Source organism: Solanum lycopersicum, chromosome 12, assembly GCF_036512215.1.
Source record: "Solanum lycopersicum chromosome 12, SLM_r2.1".
Lineage (NCBI taxonomy): Eukaryota > Viridiplantae > Streptophyta > Magnoliopsida > Solanales > Solanaceae > Solanum > Solanum lycopersicum.
In genome coordinates this window covers 61,602,153-61,622,563 of record NC_090811.1, presented here as the reverse complement: position 1 = coordinate 61,622,563, position 20,411 = coordinate 61,602,153, and the positions used below count along the sequence as shown (strand labels likewise).

At 28.5% G+C, this 20,411-nt stretch overlaps 1 protein-coding gene across 2 annotated transcripts; it reads right to left on the bottom strand.

Moving 5' to 3' along the window:
* Window positions 1-1,249: 1,249 nt before the first annotated feature.
* On the bottom strand, window positions 1,250-9,067 carry ME1 (NADP-malic enzyme). Of its 2 annotated transcripts, none has more exons than XM_069291842.1 (20): window positions 8,928-9,053; window positions 8,264-8,532; window positions 6,965-7,686; window positions 6,786-6,860; window positions 6,376-6,527; window positions 6,177-6,282; window positions 5,973-6,038; window positions 5,285-5,380; window positions 5,109-5,180; window positions 4,942-5,025; window positions 4,714-4,812; window positions 4,377-4,424; window positions 4,205-4,258; window positions 4,012-4,110; window positions 3,841-3,930; window positions 3,641-3,718; window positions 3,476-3,550; window positions 3,265-3,355; window positions 1,724-1,852; window positions 1,250-1,641 (listed from the first exon to the last, which is right to left on the bottom strand). In XM_069291842.1, the coding sequence occupies exons 4-20, from the start codon at window positions 6,849-6,851 to the stop codon at window positions 1,553-1,555; spliced, it is 1,494 nt and encodes a 497-aa protein (XP_069147943.1). In that variant the 5' UTR covers window positions 6,852-6,860; window positions 6,965-7,686; window positions 8,264-8,532; window positions 8,928-9,053; the 3' UTR covers window positions 1,250-1,552. The 2 variants fall into 2 exon arrangements, with proteins under 2 accessions (XP_069147943.1, NP_001234458.2); NM_001247529.2 differs by having other exon boundaries at window positions 1,252-1,641; window positions 6,965-7,085; window positions 8,928-9,067.
* Between the last annotated feature and the right edge of the window lie 11,344 nt (window positions 9,068-20,411).

Here is a 20,411-nt window from a genome sequence, read left to right as displayed (position 1 = left end):
TGATTATCTATGTCATCTTGATTTTATATCGCAAATTCTTAGGTGCGTCGACCCATTTGTCAAAAGCTGATAAAATTATGTGAATCATTTTTAACTTTCTAAAAGTATTATAAACGATCGGATTGAATGACATGCTTGGTTAAAAAGTCTATTTTATTAGAAGAGATTCTTTACCGATAGCTATTTCACTCAAAAGATTATCTTTTATAGAAATAATATATCATAAAATCACTTATTTTTTATTATTTATTCATAAGGTTACTCAAGTCAAAAAGTGGTACATATTTAGCTAAATTTTGATGATATGACTCTTGATTTTTAAAACCTAATCCATTTTAACAACTACTATTTGACCTAATACCCAATCTGTAAAACCTATTCATATGTTACGTCCAAAAATTCTTTTATATGATAAACAAATCTCTTTATATAATAATAATAATAATAATAATAATAATATTAATAATAATAATAAAAAAATTATATAAAAATAAAAATAATAATAATAAATAAAAAATTATATATAATGCTTAAAAAGGAAACATAAAAGGTAGAGGTCATAAGAGGAAAGTAATTGCATTGACAAATTTTATAATTGTACATATGTATTAATTCGTTAAATTAATAAACGATCTTCTTACATTTATGTATACATATTTCTTAGGTTTTTTTGAATCATTTTGAATAAGAAATGTATCCATTAATTATGACATATGATGTAGTGACTTGGAACGATTTCTCAAATTATTAACATTTGAATAAAAATGATGTGTACATTTTATTCTCTATAAATCTTATTCTATATTGCTAATATTTGCATCATATTTCTCTCAAGACCAGAGACAGTTTACCAGCATACTTGAGTAAGAATAAAGTATTTACAAAGAAAGAAATATTATGTGCCCAACAACTAGCTTTAATTTGTCTCAACAACAAGCCATGGGCTTAAATTAAATTATAACTAATGGTTGATCATCACGTATTATAAAAAAATAGTACTTAAATAATTTAAATGAAAATTCATTGAAGAAGTGGTCATATTTGGAATCAAAGGTGGATGACAAAGATATTTAGAAGTCAATAGGTGAATAAAAGGTAATTTCATACCGTTTTCAATACTTTAAGCGTGTTTTAAGCCCTTATCTTATAATATATGATATTTTTGCATCTAGATCAAATTGATATAATATCTAATTAAGTGCAAGTAAGTTGAAAATTAAAATCTAGATTGATCAAATGAAGGTAATAATTATTTGTTAACTGACATTTTTCTCATTCCACCTTAATTATATAAGACACCAAAGTATCAAAAGACATTTTGGTTATTTTTCTTCTTCTCCACAATAATCTACTAATATTTGATGCTGCAAAGTTCCCTACATTTAACTCTTAACATAATCAAATATTTCACGAGTACACCATATCTGCAAGCTACCGTATTTTCTTAAATTTTAAGAGCAAACCAACTAAAAGGAGAAAGGAATGACATCAATAACTAACTAACACTGGAAGGAACAGTGACTAATTTTGAAGCAACAATATCTTCTCTGACTCAACGATAGCTGCGGTATGCTGGGCTGTACATGCAGCTCTCTGCATATGCGACTAGGTCCTTGGGCTGCGGTAGACGAGTGGCCAAACCTATTAAGCAACAAAGTGGACAAAGTTTAAGAAATATGTGTTAGGCATGCATGTGAATCTTCTTTCCAGAGAAGAAACATACCTAATTCATATGCTTTAGCTGCCACTTTGGCAGCAATATGCGCTGAAATCTTTCTTATGTTGGAAAATGGCGGGTATATGAGTCCCTTTTCAAAGTTCTCTTGAGAAACTTGCTCCGCTAAAGCTTCCGCTGTTTCAAAGAGCACAGTTGGAGATAAAAGTAAGACCTCATGAAGCATAAAAAGCTAAAAAGAATAGTCATCTTCCACAAGAAAGATGACAATGAATTCTCGCTTATGTTTTTACGAGTGGCCATCTGAGTCGGGTAGTGAAGTTGTTTGAAAATATAAAAAGTGGCTAGAAGGAAGTGCAGTATCAAAAAGGATGAAGAGCAAGTGTAAAAACTGTTTTTATCTGTGCACCAAACTCGGAAGTGAGAAATTTACAACTGAAATGGTACTCTTCAGAACATCTGAAAGTTTGTCGTGGTCTGTCCCTCCAAACTTAAGGATAAATGAGCTTGCTAGAGGTGTCGTGATTGTTTAAGTGGTCCATGTTTGACTGCATAGGAAGCATATTATGGACTACTAGCTAACTATGTCCTTGTAATTCGATTGCAAAATCTTCCTTCATAGTGTTTATCTTATTAGTCAACCTTTTTAAAGTATGAACTAAATGCAAAGGTTCGCAACTGACAGCTAGCTCATGGAAACATGTAAATCCCAGAGACCTAGAAAGATGAGCAATTTCATAGAATCAAACAGAAAAGGTGGACCTATTTTTGCAATTCCATGGACAAAATCTGTTCTGGCTGAACACTGATCTCCAAGGTTTGCACCTACTTTGTTAACCTCTAATTTCTAGGCTACACCCTTGGGTCCTACTGGTTACTATGTTGTTCGAAGTCTGGTGTGGGTATCCGATCTGGGTATCTAGACTAGAGGTCTGATCCTTCCTAATACAAAATTTTAAAATTCAGGCTTACCGCTAAAATAATTCAAAATTCTGTAAAAGATCTACAAAAAAAAACTTAAATGTTGTGGGATGCTAAGTTGAGTGGACTATTTCACTTTCGATGCCGCGATTCTCCAAAAATAAACTTTTGAAGAATCCGAAAGCACCCATTGACATTTTAGAATAGTCCGAGTAACATAGATGGGATGTAGCCAAAATTCAATCTTTCATTTTGACAATTTCCCAAGTAGTAGGCATTAGCAGGCAGCACCTAAAATTCGACCTTTCATTTCCCATTTTTCCTTGAAATTGTCATGGATTTTGGTCAAAGTACTAGATCTCGATTGACCACACCGTTATCAGTACCACGTGTCGACACAGATGCGGTGGCTAAAATGAAGAGTCCACACAACATAGATTGGCTGTCAAATCTTTTACTACACCCAAGGAGAAAGGCTGGAAATATGTTGATTATGGCAAATTATATCAGTGACATCTGGCTAATATTTTCATCCAGAAATTTTCAAAATATAAGAATGGATGCATGTCAGTATTTTCCCTTTTTTCCTGTTGCTCTTTTCCCTCATTTACGTATTTATGGAAAAAAGGAAGTGGTAATATTGAACTACAACAAAGTTCACAACTTACAGGCTACCAGGAGCATGTCATCGTGGACACGAATTGCACCAGAGATTATCAGTCCTAGACCAAACCCAGGGAAAATATATGCATTATTTGCCTAGAGAAAGAAAAGAGAGAAGTTTAGTATGGATCTTGCATAAGACTGATAATGTAAATAATATACCAAAAAGAAAAAATGATGATAATGGAAAATAGCTAAGGGTTTGAAATCTCTGACCTGGCCAGACGCATAGACCTTCCCATTGTACTCAACTGGAGCAAATGGACTCCCACTAGCAAAAATGGCTCGCCCCTGAAGGAGACATGATAAGAAAATTACACAGAGATAAATATTCACGGTGTATTAGACCGACTTCAAACATGAAAGTAAACAGTATCTTACCTCACTCCAGCTATAAGCCTCCTCAGCAGTACATTCAGACTGTGATGTTGGATTGGAGAGGGCAAAAATAATTGGTTTCTGCAAGACATAAAATTGAAGGAAAAAGGACCATCAGTTTATTGTGTTACATCTTAACTACACAAACTGGTTGGACTACAGAAAGTAGCTTTTCCTATCCTAGTAGGGCTTCATTATCTTACCTCATTGAAGGTTGCCATAGCTTGTACAACTTCTTTAGTAAACGTTCTCCCAGCTCCAGAAGATCCAATCAAGACCGTAGGCTTAATTGACTGACACAAAACGAGAATTGTGAGAGGGAGGATGAGAGGAGGGAGGGGGGGAGGGTAGAGGAGGAAAAATAGGGGCACCACCTTCACGGCATTCACTAGTTCTTGTACTGGTTCGTGGTCATGTGCCCAGGGCCTCTTGAAATGTTGAAGCATCTCCATGCGAGACTTAACAATTAGCCCCTGGAAAGAGAATGACATATGGATGCTTCAATTCCATACGAAGTGTGGAAAATGATGAAAATAAATAGCAAGTCTGATAAAGGAAATTTAATACCTTAGAATCCACCATCCAAATTTTCTTGCGAGTCTCTTCTAGAGGGATTCCAGTCTGCACAAGAAATAGTAAAGTATAAAGGCTTGTAAAATATCTTCATTTTAGACGTAGCTGAAACTAGAATGGGAAGAGCTGACTTAAAAAAAGACAATTGTTCTATTTAAGTCCAAACCTGCTTTGACATCTCAAGAGCTATGAGTTCAGCTATACCTGTGCCAGCCTGCATTAACAACAAAGTGAATGGGATACAAAATGATCAATTGATTGAGGCAGAAGGGGTGATCAAATCATAAGAAATACAAGCAGCTCTTGAAAAATAGATAAAATATTAAGAGCAAGGAACACACAGAGCAACTTTAAACAGAATCCCATTTTGGTCATACAGTACACGATACTTTGTGACAATCAAATTTTCAGTATTCCAGTAAGACGTGTTATTTCTAGGAAATAGTGGCAAAAGAAAGTTCACAGTTCAAAAAGCAAGTCAGCAGTATAAGTGAAAGATGTACCTCTCCTGCTCCAAGGAATAAGAATGTATGTTCAGACAAGCTTCCTCCAACCAAGTTTAATGCGGCCATCAGCCCAGCAAGGACCACGGATGCTGTCCCCTGGAACAAAAACACGATAACATGTTTGCATTTGCTAAAGAATTTCTGTAACAAACAGAAAACCACCACTTCCTACTCCAAGCACCCGTGAAAAGAAAACAATAACAAATTAAGGAGTCCTTGACTTACCTGTATGTCATCATTGAAAACAAGGTGGCTAGTTCCATACTTTGCAAGGAGGTCAAATGCATTATGATTTGCAAAGTCTTCAAACTAAAGATGTCAATAAACAAAGTCAGATTATCAAGTATAATGTTTAAGTGTACTTATCTGCAACTTTGCCAGAAAATATCTACCTGAATGAGCACTTTCTCCCCATAATTCTGCTTGACGGCATACATAAATTCATCTAAAAGTTCAGAATATTCCTGAGAATGGAAAAGAAGATCAAACAAAGAACATTAAGGAAATATTACATCTTCTATAAATCCAAGGTAAAGTAAGCATGATCAGATATATCAAATTTGTGAACCTGTCCGGTAGCTCTTCTTTGCCTGAGTCCAATGTAGAATTCATCGTTCAACAAATTTTCATTGTTTGTACCCACATCAATGGTAACGGGCAAACACTGAAAAGAAAGAGAGGATAATCAGACTTTCAACTGATGGACAGAAAAGCAAAGACCAAACAAATAATATTATATGACTGATAAACCTAGTGCTCCCACCATCCCAATGAACAGTAGAGTAGAGTTGGAGTACGAGAGTCCTTAAAGTATTGAAAATGGTACATTTCTCGCCAAACATTTAGACAAGGAAACAGATGTTCTCTCTTCAAGTAGTAATAGTGCCACACAAATTGGAATATAGAAAATATATGATATTTTAGCTCTGTGTGCTCATAGCATATACAACAGAGTAAACTATAGCAGGAGACTATGAAAGGTGACGACCAGGAAACTGTCAGATACCGCTCAGGCTGTTAAGTTAAAAACATTTATGCTCAAATTACAGCTTCATTTGGGAAACATCAATCAGAAGGAATTCATTAACTTACACAACGAACCACATAATATGAGTCTATGACAAGCTGTTACTGGATAGAGTGATAAAGTGAAATCCCAGAACTCCATATAGATACAGTAGTGTTTGTGGAATAAAGTATTTGTGGATACAGTAGTATCATCTAAATTCCAACTACTGTTATAAAGAGAAACTTACAGCTGAAGGACGAATGCCTCCCAGAGCAGTGTATAAAGAGAGCTTGCCCACTGGTATCCCCATTCCCTGGTAGAAAGAAATACATTAGGAAAAAGATAAATATAGGTCCAAAAATGTACTGGAACCAATAGTTAAACTGAAGGAGGATTTATTTCTCCTGAAAATAGAATTAAGGAACTTCAATCAAATCAATACACAATTTACCTGGCAACCAAGGTCCCCAAGGCCCAGAATTCGTTCTCCATCAGTAACAACAATAACTTGAATTTTCTTCTCGGGCCAATTTTTTAATACCTCGTGAATTTTGCCTCTGCAAAAAGCTAGCACATATTAGTTTTAACAAGAAATAAGAAATGTCAAGCCTTTAATTTGAGAAGCTATCTAGTGCATTTCAAATGCTTACTTTTCTTTCAAGCTGATAAAAAGACCTTGAGGACGCCTGAAGATGCTACCATATTTCTGGCATGCTTCACCAACAGTTGGAGTGTAAACTATCGGAAGAAGCTCCTCAACATTGTCAATAAGAAGCTTGTAGAATAGCCGCTCATTCATTTCCTGCACCACGATTCATACAACAATAAACAAGAGTATTATGAAGCAACTAAAGCCGGGCATACACGTGCAGAAGGACTTCTGGACTTGAGCTGAACAAACAAATGGTTTAACATTTCCCAGTGTCATCACACTTGAAAGATTATTATACACTAATCATCTGTGTTCTGCTCAATTTAGTATAACATAAAGGAGTTTTGACGCAAAAAAAACCTTAATTGCAGAAAGTATTTAGAACCTAAAAATCATTTTGTTTACTACCTGAAGATCCATCATGGCCATGTATCTTTGAAGTGGTACATCATACTTACGGATGCTGTTCATCATTTTCTTGACCTGTGACATCGAGTAGCACAACAATGTTGTTATTGAGCTTTCATCTGATCAGATAAAGAGAGACACGGAAACTGTAGGATTTTGTAACATGCAGAATATACAACCTGAAGGTCATGACTAATTACGACAGGAGGAAGAAGACCACGCAAATAGTGGGTGTCTCTCTCTCTCTCAGAGAAAGCAAGGCCCTTATTGTAGTGTGGGTTACGCAACAATGAGAAACCACTGTAAGCAAAAGAACACAGTATGTTTCAGTGCACGTAAGTAAAGACAACTTCTGAGATAATCAAGTGTCAGACTAAAGCTCGAGTCTTTTTCATTAACATGGAAGTAGGAATTGTTAAATGAATGCTGAAAACAGATGATCTTTGAAAGAAAACGACATGGAAGTTCAGCCCTTCTAAAAAAATACATAGAGCAACCGCATTTATGATATCCCAAGACGGCTCAAGAGCAGACTGTATTAATTCGAACTTAATGCAGAATGTATATCAAGAGCAAACTGCGTTAATGATATCTCAAGAAGGCTCAATCAGTAACTAACAACTTCAATACATTAAGAAATAAACATATAATATACTCAAACTTAATGCTCATATCTTATAATTGTTGCATCATCATGATGCTTTTTATTGAAATTACTAACTTCATCAAACAATAAATACTCTAAATTAATATGGAAAACTCAATCTACAACAAGGCTTATAGAAATAGCCCCAAATTCCTGGGATCACCCTTTGGAAACAGTGTCTCGTGATACACCTTACCCTCCGTGGACCCCACTTGTGCGACCTCGCCGAGTATGTTGTTGTTGTACCCTTGGTGACTGTTGGAGCATAGAGGCATCATACTTAGGAAACAGTATCTATAATGTAAAATTATAGGTGACTAAAGAAAACAGTGACTAACACAAAATATGTCCACCATTGGTTTACCAAAAAGACAAATCCCAATAGCTCTTTAGTGGGGACAAATTCTTATATATTCTTTTTTTTCCCCAAAAGATTATAATAATTGTAAAAGAAATAGAAGAAAAGCAAGTGCCTTTATTTGATATTAACAAAACATCTAAGAAAATCAGATCATGCATATGTAGACAAAAGGTTATAAGTCTAGCTGTGATGAAAGCTCAATTTCTTTTCTTTTTTAAATCAAAAAAAAAGCCAGAATACAAGAGCCTCTAATACCAGATAACCCCATTTAGTTGGACCGACATGAACATTCATCTCGGTCACAGATTCAAGCCGTGAAAACAGCCTTCGTATACAATACACTCTTGTGGTCCGGCCTTCCCGGTCCTTAATTGAATTAATCAAAATCCATCTAAATCTTGAACTTAAACCCCATCTGGGAACAGAAAGCATAGGATTATCAATTCAAATTCAAAAGAAGTAATTTTTCACCTAGCAACAGATAAGGTCCAAGGTGTGATGGATTGATCTTCTGTGGCACTATCCTCACCATAAACGTCTTGAACTCCACCAGTAACAGTAGATTTAACCTCCATCTCAACCGGTGCAGGACTTTCCGTCAAAGCATTCTCAACCAATACACTAACACTTCCATCTCCAGGTTTTCCGTTTGAGTTCACGGCGGCTACCACCACCATAGGAGCTGAAACTCTTCTGCTTGACTGATTCAAACATCTTGAAACCCCAGATAACGAATTGTTCTGCAAATTACAATAAAACAATCACAATAACACAAAATAGAAATCAAAGATTGTCCACAAGTAAACAAAAACACTAATCAACAGCTTTTCAACTCAATTCTAAATATGGGTATGTCTAAATCAATCTGAATATTCATGAATCACATCAAGATTCCTTTTTTTTCAGTTTCAGTGAAAAAAGAAATCTGGGTGTTGTTCCCTTTTCCTTATCCTATCTCTATCACTCAAAATTAACACTTTCAGCTCAATCTATGAAAATGGGAGTCGTAAAAAACTCAATCTGAATCAAAGAACTAACAATCAATCAATCAACACAATTTCTCCTTCTTCTTCTTCATTTCATCAGACTGTGAACAATCAAAACAGAGATTCAAGAAATGGGTCACTGGTATTACCGTAAAACTGGTGCCATTCAAGGAGAACATGGCTGAGTTTTGGGCAGAGTGAGAGAGAAGAGATTGTTTGTGATAGATCTGCTCAAAAAGTACTGCTCTTTATCTTCCTCTCTCCTACTTGTCCTCACAACTCTGCAATTTTTCAGGGCATTTTGTAGCAAACCAAATTAGTACCACTTTCCTTTTTATTTTCTTTTTTTCACTGTTCAACTTTTTTCTATTACACCATTTAACCTTTTTCGGACACGCTTTCAATAAGATTTTCTTTTATTAATATTTGGATACGAATTTGGATTTGAAATCTTTGTAAGAATATGAAAATACTTTTACACATTCCATAAGTCATTTTCTTTCTATTTTAAAAAGAATGATTTTTTTAAGTATGTTTTAAAAAGAATGATTTTTTTAAGTATGTTTTAAAAAGAATGATCTTTTTTTTTATAATAATTTTTCACGTGATATGTTTAAAGCCAGAAGATTAAAAAATAATTTTATATATTTGGCATAACTTTAATTTAGAACCACATGATCAAAAGTCTTCTTTATTTTCTTAAATTTCATGTCAAATCAAACTAGGTCGTTATTTGTGAAACGGAGGATAATAATCTAGGTTGGTAACCCTGCCTCCAAATGAACCCAACTAGAATATTTATTTTATTTTTCTAAATTTTTTTAGTTCATGTAAAAAAAAGGGATTTTTAGATGCATATATATATTTATAATTTAATTTAAGTTTAATTTAAAATTATATTAATTGAGACTGGTGAACTGTAATAGAAATTACATTTCTACTTATAAAGCACTTCTTTTATTGTTATATAAAAATGAGTAAATGTGTTTTTATTAAAATTTGATATTTAGATTATTAATATATATTTTTTCAAAAATAACATATAACATGTGAGACTGTTAAGAAAGGAATGATTTATTTTTCTTTTTAGTTTATTTTGAAAAGATGATTTTTTTTTATAATATTTTAATTTTAGTTTTTTATGTGCTATGTTTTATGTCAGAAAATTAAAAGGTACTTTGACATAATTTTAATTTAACATAATAATATTTTTTTAAAAATTATTGTATTAAGCTTCACGTTAAATCAAATTAAAATATTAATTCAAATATTAATCATATTTTAATACCTTAACATAGATTTTAATTAAAGTAAATAATTGTAATTTTCCAACTAGAAAATATTTATTCTTCTATGAAAAAATTGGTTATAATTTTAGTTTGTTGAATTATGTTTGCTTCTTCCTCCTTATTGTCTTGAGCGTAATAAAATATTTAGACATTTTTTATTGGTCAGACATTTAAATTAATTAATATACATTGTATTTCATGCTAATTTTTTTTTAAAAAAAATCAAACTCATGAGGACACGATATATACCTATGATTTTTTCTACATTGACTGACAATCCAAGAGAATATTATTTCCTTTTAATTTGACATAATTTAATAAGAATTTTAAAAAAATATATGATAATATTTGTATAATTATAACTTTTATTAAAAATTTGATGTAAAAAAATTTATTAAAGTAATATTTCAAAAAAGTGGTATTAATTTGAATTAACTAACTTTAAAAACATCATGAGAACCATGTGTTGGAAAAAAGAATAAGAAAGTGATGCTGGGATCTGTTTGTGCATCTCTGTGGACATCTGACATATGAATTGTATATGTTTTGCAAAAGATTTTGTGATTTGCATCTAAAAAACTAACAAGGAATAATATTTTTTCGTATCGATTTATATTAAATTATACTATATCACGTAAATTAGAATTAAAGTGTTTTTAGCTACACGTTTGAGACCACTTAGTCCTAACATGGATGCAAGTCATGTCTATTTCTGCTTTGGGGATTTTGTTCTCATCCCTTTAACAACACAAAAAGGAATTTTTTTTAAAACTTCCTAGTAGTTGTTATTATACCATATAATTAAGGAAAAATAATTAGAAAAAAATTTTAATTACGAGAAATGAATAAAATTATCTTTTGTTTATAATTTGACTTTAATATATCTGTCATCAGTTTTTTATTCAGAAATACTTTTGTAATTAATATTTTGATCTACAAATGCCTCTATAGTTATTAAATGGGTTAAAAAATTCTTTATTCTAAATAAATATATTATTTCTTTTTTTAAAAATATAATTTCTTTTTAATTAAAATATTATTAAAAAATTGTATTCTTGTTTTTTTCTTTTAAAATCGGTTTAACAAATAAAAATATAGGAAATAACTTTTTTCTTCTTAAATCTCATTTATTAATTAAATAGAATAATTTCATGTACCCTTTGATGGATTATATATATAAGAATATAATATATTCGTCATTTATTTTTATTTATATAACAATAAAATTAATTGTAATAAAATAAGAGAAAAAAAATTAATTGAAGTAGGATAAATATATCTTTTTTAGAAATAATATTATTAGAAAAAAATATATTAAAAAGAAAATAAAGAATATATTTATTCGAAAATGGGCATTTTTAACTCATTAAATAAAAATAAAGACATTTTGAATCAAAATATTAATGACAAGAACATATTTGAATCAAACTATAAATAGAGCATTTTTATATATTTTATCTAGTTTAAGGCCTTTTTTTTTTTTTTACCTTTTTTCCTATAATTAATTTTAAATTTGTTCTTTAATAAATATTTAACGAGTAATAAAACAATATTAATTATTAAAAGAAACATCCAATGGAAAGTGAATAACACAAGCCATTCAATTTTGGTGGGTAGGGTAGACTGCCTAGGTTGGGTGGAAGATGTAATGTTGTATAATTGGAGTCCATGCAATTAATCACAAACATAGGCTCAATCATAGTTTTACGTAGCGGATTTAAAATCTAAAAAAATAGACATATGAAATAATTAAAAAAGATTTAAAAATTATAATTATATATAAATAATATAATTTTTCATCAAGAAATTCAAATAAACCCCTTAATTATATCTGTCACTGATCACAAATATTATCTTTACAATCAAAATAATACAAAATACTGTATACGTTTGAAATTACATCCACACAAAACCATGATTTTTCACATCGTATAGTTCGTTTAATTTGGACATTAATGATGATGACAAACCATTTATTTGGCCAATCAAATTAAAATGGGTTTCTTTTTTATTTTTAGGTATAGAATGAATATTTGTTTTATAAAAATACCATAAAACTAAAATAAATAAATTGTAAATGGCCTATAAAACTAATTCTCCCGGAAATTGACATATTTGACATGTCAAATTATTCTACATTTTTTTTTCGTTTGGCGTGTGATATTTATTTTAAAATTTGACTAATTCGAATTCATATATGAAAGTTTCATCTTTTTCTTATAGATAAAGTATTATATATAAAAGATAACTCTAAATTCAAAACTCAAATATAAAACTTCTAACAAAAAATAGAGAATTTCTTATTCCACGGTTGGATGGCGCAAAAAAGAAATTCTAATTTGTTGCTAACCACTTTGGAATTTTAAAATGTGAGAAATTTTGGAAAGACAATACGTTAAAAGTTGTTGAGAAAATATTCTTAGGGGAAACAAAAATGAATAGTTTTGAATAGATTAAAGTTGTGTCCATTGCAAAAAAAATAAAAATAAGAAATTCCTTAAAAGAAGTAGTCATTTTCCTTGAGTTATGCTTCTACTCAATTGTCATCAACATTAAGTCATGTATGTTGTTTTTGTTAATTAACTTCTTCAACAAGACTACAACCAATCTAAAATTTTTAGTCATGCACATAATTAATTACATTAAAAAAAAACAAATAGTGAAGAAGAAATAAAATATTTGTAAGAATTTAACTAGATTCAAGCTAATTTTATGGATCATGCAGTGAAATTCAAGTTGCTAAGGTGGACAAGATATTAAGGCTAATTAAGAGAGGACAATCATAATGTTTCGAGTTGAAAATTGTTTGCTCCATATTAGGCCGAGTATGGTTCGATTTTAGAGTTTATTAATTTGATTTATCGAATATCAGTTCGTATTTATATGAATTATTTTATAATTATTAATCATTATCGGTTTTGTTATTGATTTAATAATTAAATTTCTCAAGAAAATAAAATTAAAAATTCATTTAAAATGATAAACTAAATAAACCATACATATGAATTGACATATTGTACCATGCTCAAAATCAAACACTGATACCTTATAGTAATTAAATTTTGAATCAGACTTAATATATCATTAATATAAGTATAATTTATTAATTTTATTAATTAACTGTTAAAAAATTCTCAAATCATTAATAATCAATTATTCAAAAATAAAATAAAACAATTTAAAATTGTTATTTAAAATTGCTAAATCAATAATCTATTATATATTTTGATGCAATTAATTTGGTATGTGGGGTTAATAAAGTTGAACCAGACAAACTAGGAATTCTCACATCGTTGAATCCGCCTGACGTTAATGTTAATGCTCTTTTCTTATTGCGTGGCCAAAAATTAGCGGTAGACATAAATATCGAAATATCGAAAAATTAAATCGAATTTAATTATTTTAGTTTTTCTGTGCCGTTTCTTTGATTTGATGTCGACTTTTTATTTGCGAAACTTCAATTCTTTAATTTAGAATTCGATGAAAGGATCCTGAAATTACGATTTAATATATTAAATTTAAAACCAAATGTTATAAACGTTCTCCTTTTCAATAACATTAGGGTAAAAAAAATAAATTGAGCTCTCATTAATAAAGTAAAATTTAAGTAGTAAAAATTAATAGGTTCTAAATCTAACAAATCAATTTTTTGATACTCATTTTCTGTTCAACAATAGTCGTCTACTATTGAGATATATATTCTTTTGACACACATTAAGAAATATTAAATGTTCTTCGAATATAAATGTATTAAATGTTTTTTAACATGTGTCAAAAGAACCGAAGTTCCAAAAATATTCTTTAAAATAAAGAACCGAAGCTCGATTTAATTTTTTTTACCCTAATGTAATTTAAAAGGAGAACGTTTATAACATTTAATATATTAAATTTAATGCTTTAAAAAATATATTTAGACATTGAATAATAATATTTGATAGCAAGAGTAAAATAGAAACACAAAAAATAAATTATCTCTTAATTTTAAAAACTGAACGGGCATTGTTGAACATTTATATTTAGAATAATGGACAAATAAAGGACAAAAATAGTAGTATAATATATTTAAGAAAAGACATAATACATAAATTGAACTTTAAACTTGACTTCAAATTTTAACTTTGACTTCACAACTTTTATAATGCACAAATAGACACTTAACTATCCAACTTTTAAATATATAAACACATGAGTCCTATATGGAACAATACATGTAGGACACCACGTAGGACGAAAAATGACATGTAGGACATGTGTGTCTACTTGTTCAACTTTATACAAGTTTAAGTATATATTTGTGCACATCCAAAGTTGAAGAGCATAAATGTGATTTGAATCCAAGTAAAATGGCACATTTATGTATTATGCCTTAAGAAAATAAGATAATTTTTTGTAGTATTAATTGATTGTTAAAAGTATCAACTAATTTGGATCTAGATCTAGCTATTACCCAACAAATTCAAGTTCCCTATTAAAATAGTATTAATAACAATGACGACTAATTAATTAAGGTCCGTTAGAACATCAATTTAATCTGTTAAATAATTCAAAATATTTTCTCATATACATTAAAATGATTTTTTCGTAAAAAAAAAAACACAATTTTTTCACGCACATTAAAATTTTAATTACTTTTCTTTAATTTTTTTTTAAATATCACTCGATTAGTATCAGAATACCTATTAAATATTCAACTAAAAACTAGTATTCCGGTGTTTCTGAGTTAGATGTGAATGGCGCAGAAAAGTTAGATGGGAAGGCAATTGAATTTATGGTTTTATTGACCTATAATCTAAAATTGTATGTAAATTAAGAAAAGTCACTCATTGTTAGAAAAAATCAAAATAAATTTAAATGATTTTTTAGCTTACTCTTTGTATTAAATACATCATTGAAAAGGGAGTATATTATTTATATGGTTGGTATAGATATACGATAAATAATCATTAAAAAAGATATGAAATAAGATAATTTTAAAAGGTAAATAATTTTTTTAAATATACATAGTTATTAAGAAGAGATATGAAATAAGATAATTTTAAAAGGTAAATATTTTTTTTAAAATATAAATAGTTATTAAGAAGAGATATGAAATAAGATAATTTTAAAAGGTAAATATTTTTTTGTTAATATTTCTGTAAGAGTCAGATAAAACTAAAAATGCGATAACTATTTTGAGACAGAGAAAATATGAGTTTTGTGCTATCAACCCTTTTCATTGTCATTAATTTCCACCAAGAAAAATATATTAATTTCATACTTCCCCTTTTTATCCTCTCTAATTCCATTTTCTTGGTTATCATCTTATGGAATATGAGGTGTTTAGTTTAATTAAGAGTCAATTTTGTCACAAATCATAATACTATTTGAATATGAGCAATTTTGCCCTTGTTCTAACTTCTAATTAATATTCTCTTTTAAAAGAAATTCCCGTTTGGCCCTTAAACACTGACATAATTTCAACTTATATTAAACCACGATCAAAAGTTAATGCATGTATATGTTTAAATATTTATTTTATAAAATTTAAACACGCATGTAAAGTCCGTTTATTATATCCTAAAGCTAAGCGAGTATTATTTCAGTATTTCACGTGAAATTCATGTACTGAAGTTCAATAACCATAACTTATAATCAAGTTGTTTATTCCAAAATACAAACAATAGTATTTTTGCAAATATTAAAATTATATTCAAATTTGAACATTTTCCAATTAAAAGGAATTAAATCAGAGAGGAACTTACTACTAAATCCAACGCGTTTGGACAATATTTGTATTAAAGTTGTACAATTAAATATTTGAAGTTCAAATTGCTAAGAAGTTAATAAAAACTTTGTGTTTGGATATGAATTTAACTTAAAAAATAATTTATTTTGATTTGATATAGAGTTTATAAAGTAAAATTAATTTGAAATTTTGCGATTTTAAATTAGAATATCTAAAATGTATTAAAATATCCTTTTATTTTAAATTTAAACATGTCATATAAAAAAATTAAAATTGAAAAATAGATTTACTTTAAACGAACTAAAAAGAAAAGTACAACAATAACATACCTAGTGAAATTCCACATAAATAAGGTCCGAAGTGGTAAAAATTTACGGAGATCTTACCATTATTCTAAAGGTAGAGAAATTATTTGAATAAACCATTATTTCAGACCAAAACGAATAAAGTTAAATAGTATTTCACTTGAAGTTCAATATTTATAGTATAAAATACATAAATTCTACTTTTTGCACTAATTACATCTTTTCTCAAAAGTTTTTCAAATTATAATAATTTTGAATTTTTCATGACTCGTGATATATTGTTTATTCACCCGATACATAACAAGCGGTATTAAATTATGTATTAGATATAGAAGTATGTATCAGATACGTAATAACAAAACCAAATTCCTATTGATATATGTTTGAAATAATTGGAATTATGCATTAACAATAACATATTTGCAAATACTTTATACACAAATAAAATGTAATATATTTAATAGAGATGGAGTGACGTATCCAAAGAGAATAATTTTTTATTCTTTTGCAGTTAAAATGGTTAAGCTTTTTAGAAATTATATTATTTGAAGTAATGTAGTTAATTTTTTAATATTTACATCACAGCTCAATTATTTTTAAAAAATACCCTAATTTTTTTTAATATTTAAGTAAATAAAAATTGCTGTTCCACTTTTTTTGGATACTGACTTTCTATCAACTTCCTTGGTCCAAGAGAATCCGCGTCGACACGCTCATTCAATTCATTAAAATAATAATATTGTGCAGTGGCCCACACCAAATAAATCAGCCATTACTTTTTAAGCGAAAAGATTTAAAATATTTTAGAAAAGAAATTGATTTATACTATTTAGGGGTGTAAATAATTGGATTGGTTCGCGTTTTTCAAATATCAAATCAAATTATACATATTGAATTTTTGAATTTATAAATTAAACCAAATCAATAAAATTCAAATTTTTCAACTTCAGAATTTTCGGATTTTTTCGGATTTTCGAGTTTTTTTCGATAAAATATTCATACAAACATATAATTTACTTGTAATTGAAATATTTTTTTTAGTTCTACCAAAATGCAACTATGTAAGTTATTTCTCAAGAAAATAATAAGAAATATGATATGATTAATGACATTAAAATATCCAATAAAAAATAGTAATAAAATCTCATAAAACAAACATTACAAATTATTAAGTCATAATGAAATTGATAATAATTAAAGTACTAAATCATGCTAAAATAAGAATAGTAAGCATTAGTTATATGACTAAATATTAAAAGAAAGTAAAATTAGATCATGTATTTTAATTGTCCAAATCTATGTAAAACTAAAAAATAAATATTCAATATTATTGTCATTCTTAGTCTTGAATTGATCTTGTTTTTGCATTAATATTAATTTGATTTTATTTAAACTTTATTATAATTAACAACATGTATGGACTATAAATTTTATTAGATCATTAAGAATTTCAACTTCCGAACATGAAATAAATATATTAAAAGATAAAAATTATTAAAAAGTAAAAGAGATATTTAAAAATTATTTCAAAGTAAGTATTTTACATATAAAATAAAAATTTAAAATTATATATTAATGTCGGGTTGATTTGGTCTCGGGTTGTTTTTCTTTAGTTGAAACCATACTAATCCAAATATAGTCGGGTTTTTTTTTAACACCAAATCACTAGTTGGAGTTTTTTCCGATTTAACTCGGTGTGAGATTTGGTTCGATTTTGTACACACCTAATACCATTGGTTAAAAGTTTGACTTATTTATACTTTTTTTTTCAAAGCTCATTTATATCGTTATTTATTAACTGAAATAATGTAGATGAGCTAAATTTTTAAAGAATGATATAGATAAATCTTTTATTAAAGTTTAACGATATATTTAAGCTTTCTCAGTTAAAAAAATTATTTAATTGAAGACATGACCAAGTCATAATTGATTCTCTGTAAAAAATAGCTTTGCCAAATGAAAGCTATTTTCAGCTAACAAATAATGGCATGGATGAACCATTTCTATACAAAAATGACATAAATGAGCCAAATTTTAAACGAATGACATAGATAATTTTTTTTTTAAAGTTTAACGTCATATTTGAACCTTCTGACTTTCTTTAAATGACGTATAAAGTCAAAATAGTCAAGTAAAAAAAATTAATAAAAAACTTCTATTTGTGGCTAGTTGAGTGTTTTTTTTCCTGTCTCATTACTTATATTAGATTTCAATAATTCAAATTTGCATCTTATAAATATGGTTCATTTCGAGTAATGCTTCATACCAAAACTTTCTAAACAATTAGGATTAAAAATTAAGATCGATAGTTAGAAAATAAATAATCTCATCCATTACACTATATCTTTTGATAATAATGTTTAATATTAATTTGTAGTATCACAAAATAGAATAATTTTTTCTGTTAAATTTAAATAAAAGTGAAAAACTCAAACCTAGTATATTTCTATTGGAATATGAATTTTTGTTACCTTGATGGCTAGATTAGCTTCTTATGGACAATCCTTTCTTCTCTACTTGTATTCTTTTATTTGAAGTTAGATTGAAAATTTTATAGTAAGTGAAATTCAAATATCATTCTCATTTAGATAGTGTTATGCTACATTAGTCATATTACTTTCTTCTGTGATATTGAAATATATGAAAATAGAAATCGAATAACAAATTAATAAGATAATAAATTGAATTACGTGAGATTATCTAAATTAATTTAATTTTTTTGAATACATGGCATGTACACTCACCATCCTCATCCATAAAAGGACCACAAAGACTTCTATTTGACTACTTGTAATGTGCAATTTCAACACCAATGATTTGGGATAGGAAACCCCTTCTCTCCCAAGGCAATAACCCCACAAATTGACATTTTTTAAATTTATTTTTTCCCTCAAAAATAAGAAAATTATTTTTTGTACATTGGATGCTTCTATCTACCCATAATCCTACATACATTTGTAGAATAGTAAGCAGAGGTGATCATCAACCAGGACAATGATAGAGTTGTAAGTACTTCTTTTATTCTTAGTTAAAAATCTCGATTATTTTGAGTTAGGTAAGATTTAAGATAAACACAATTTCCTACTTATATAATTTAATTCCTACCGAAAATTCTCGTCTCTTCTATTTTTTCCTCCTCATTTTTCATGGTCAGTCTCAACTAATTATTTACAATAAATAATACATGTACCCTTCAACCATCTAGTTTGGCAACATGGCCTATAGCCGCAATATACATTATCTACAGAACTTGGTTGTATATACATTAGTACAAAATATGCAATACATATATAATATATACCTATTTTATAAATTAGATATGCCAAAGGCATTCAACTGTATTTTTTTCATTTATCAGTTTCATTTATGAGATGGTATATTTGATTGGACATAAAATTTAAAGAATAATTTTTTTTTGAAAACATCTTTACGCTAAAACAAGTCATAAACAAACAAAAAAAATTTACACTAAAACAAGTCAAAAACATTTATATTTATATGATTATAAATTATTTTTTGAAATAGCAAGAGAACTTCAAGAGCCATAATTAATGATTTTCTCGTCTTTGTGTGTAGCACAAACAAGATAGACGTGTATCATCCAAATTAAAATCATTATCTATCAAGAACAAATACAAAATTCCTATCTGTTGAATATATGTATGATTAAAAATATATCCTAAGAGGCTAGAACAATTCATTCCACTTTAAATTTTAGGTATAAACGTCTAATTATAGATGTGGAAATCCAGGAACTGTTGTTTAATATTTCCACTTGTTTTCTTGTTTTCATAGAAAGAGACATTTAAGGAATGTGCTAAATGATTAGAAAATTTGGTCAGAATATGATCAGAAAAATAAAAAAATTATAATATTTCTTTTTATTTTAAAATAAATTGATATTTTTCCATTTTTAGTTAAATGTATTAAAGTTAAAAGGATAAAAATGTTTAAAAAGACTAAATAACATAAAAAAAAGATATTATCTTTTTTCTCCAAATTCAGACCAAATTTCTGACCAAATTTTTTTTCCCATTTATTAACTAGATTTTATATTGTCTTGAGAAGCAGTGTGTCATCATATTTCTTGCGTTGGACAAACAAATCTATGACTATTTTGTCTAAAAATATTTTCTTTGTTTTAACTTATTTTAAAATTTAAGAAAGTAAAGAAATTTTTAAAATTTTGCGATCTAATTAAGACTAAAGATACGTACACTATATAAAGTAGATTAGAGTTTTTGGGTTAGATATTGGAGTTTGAAATTTTTGCTACATAGGACTTCCTTTGCATTTACGACGCTATTACAATGT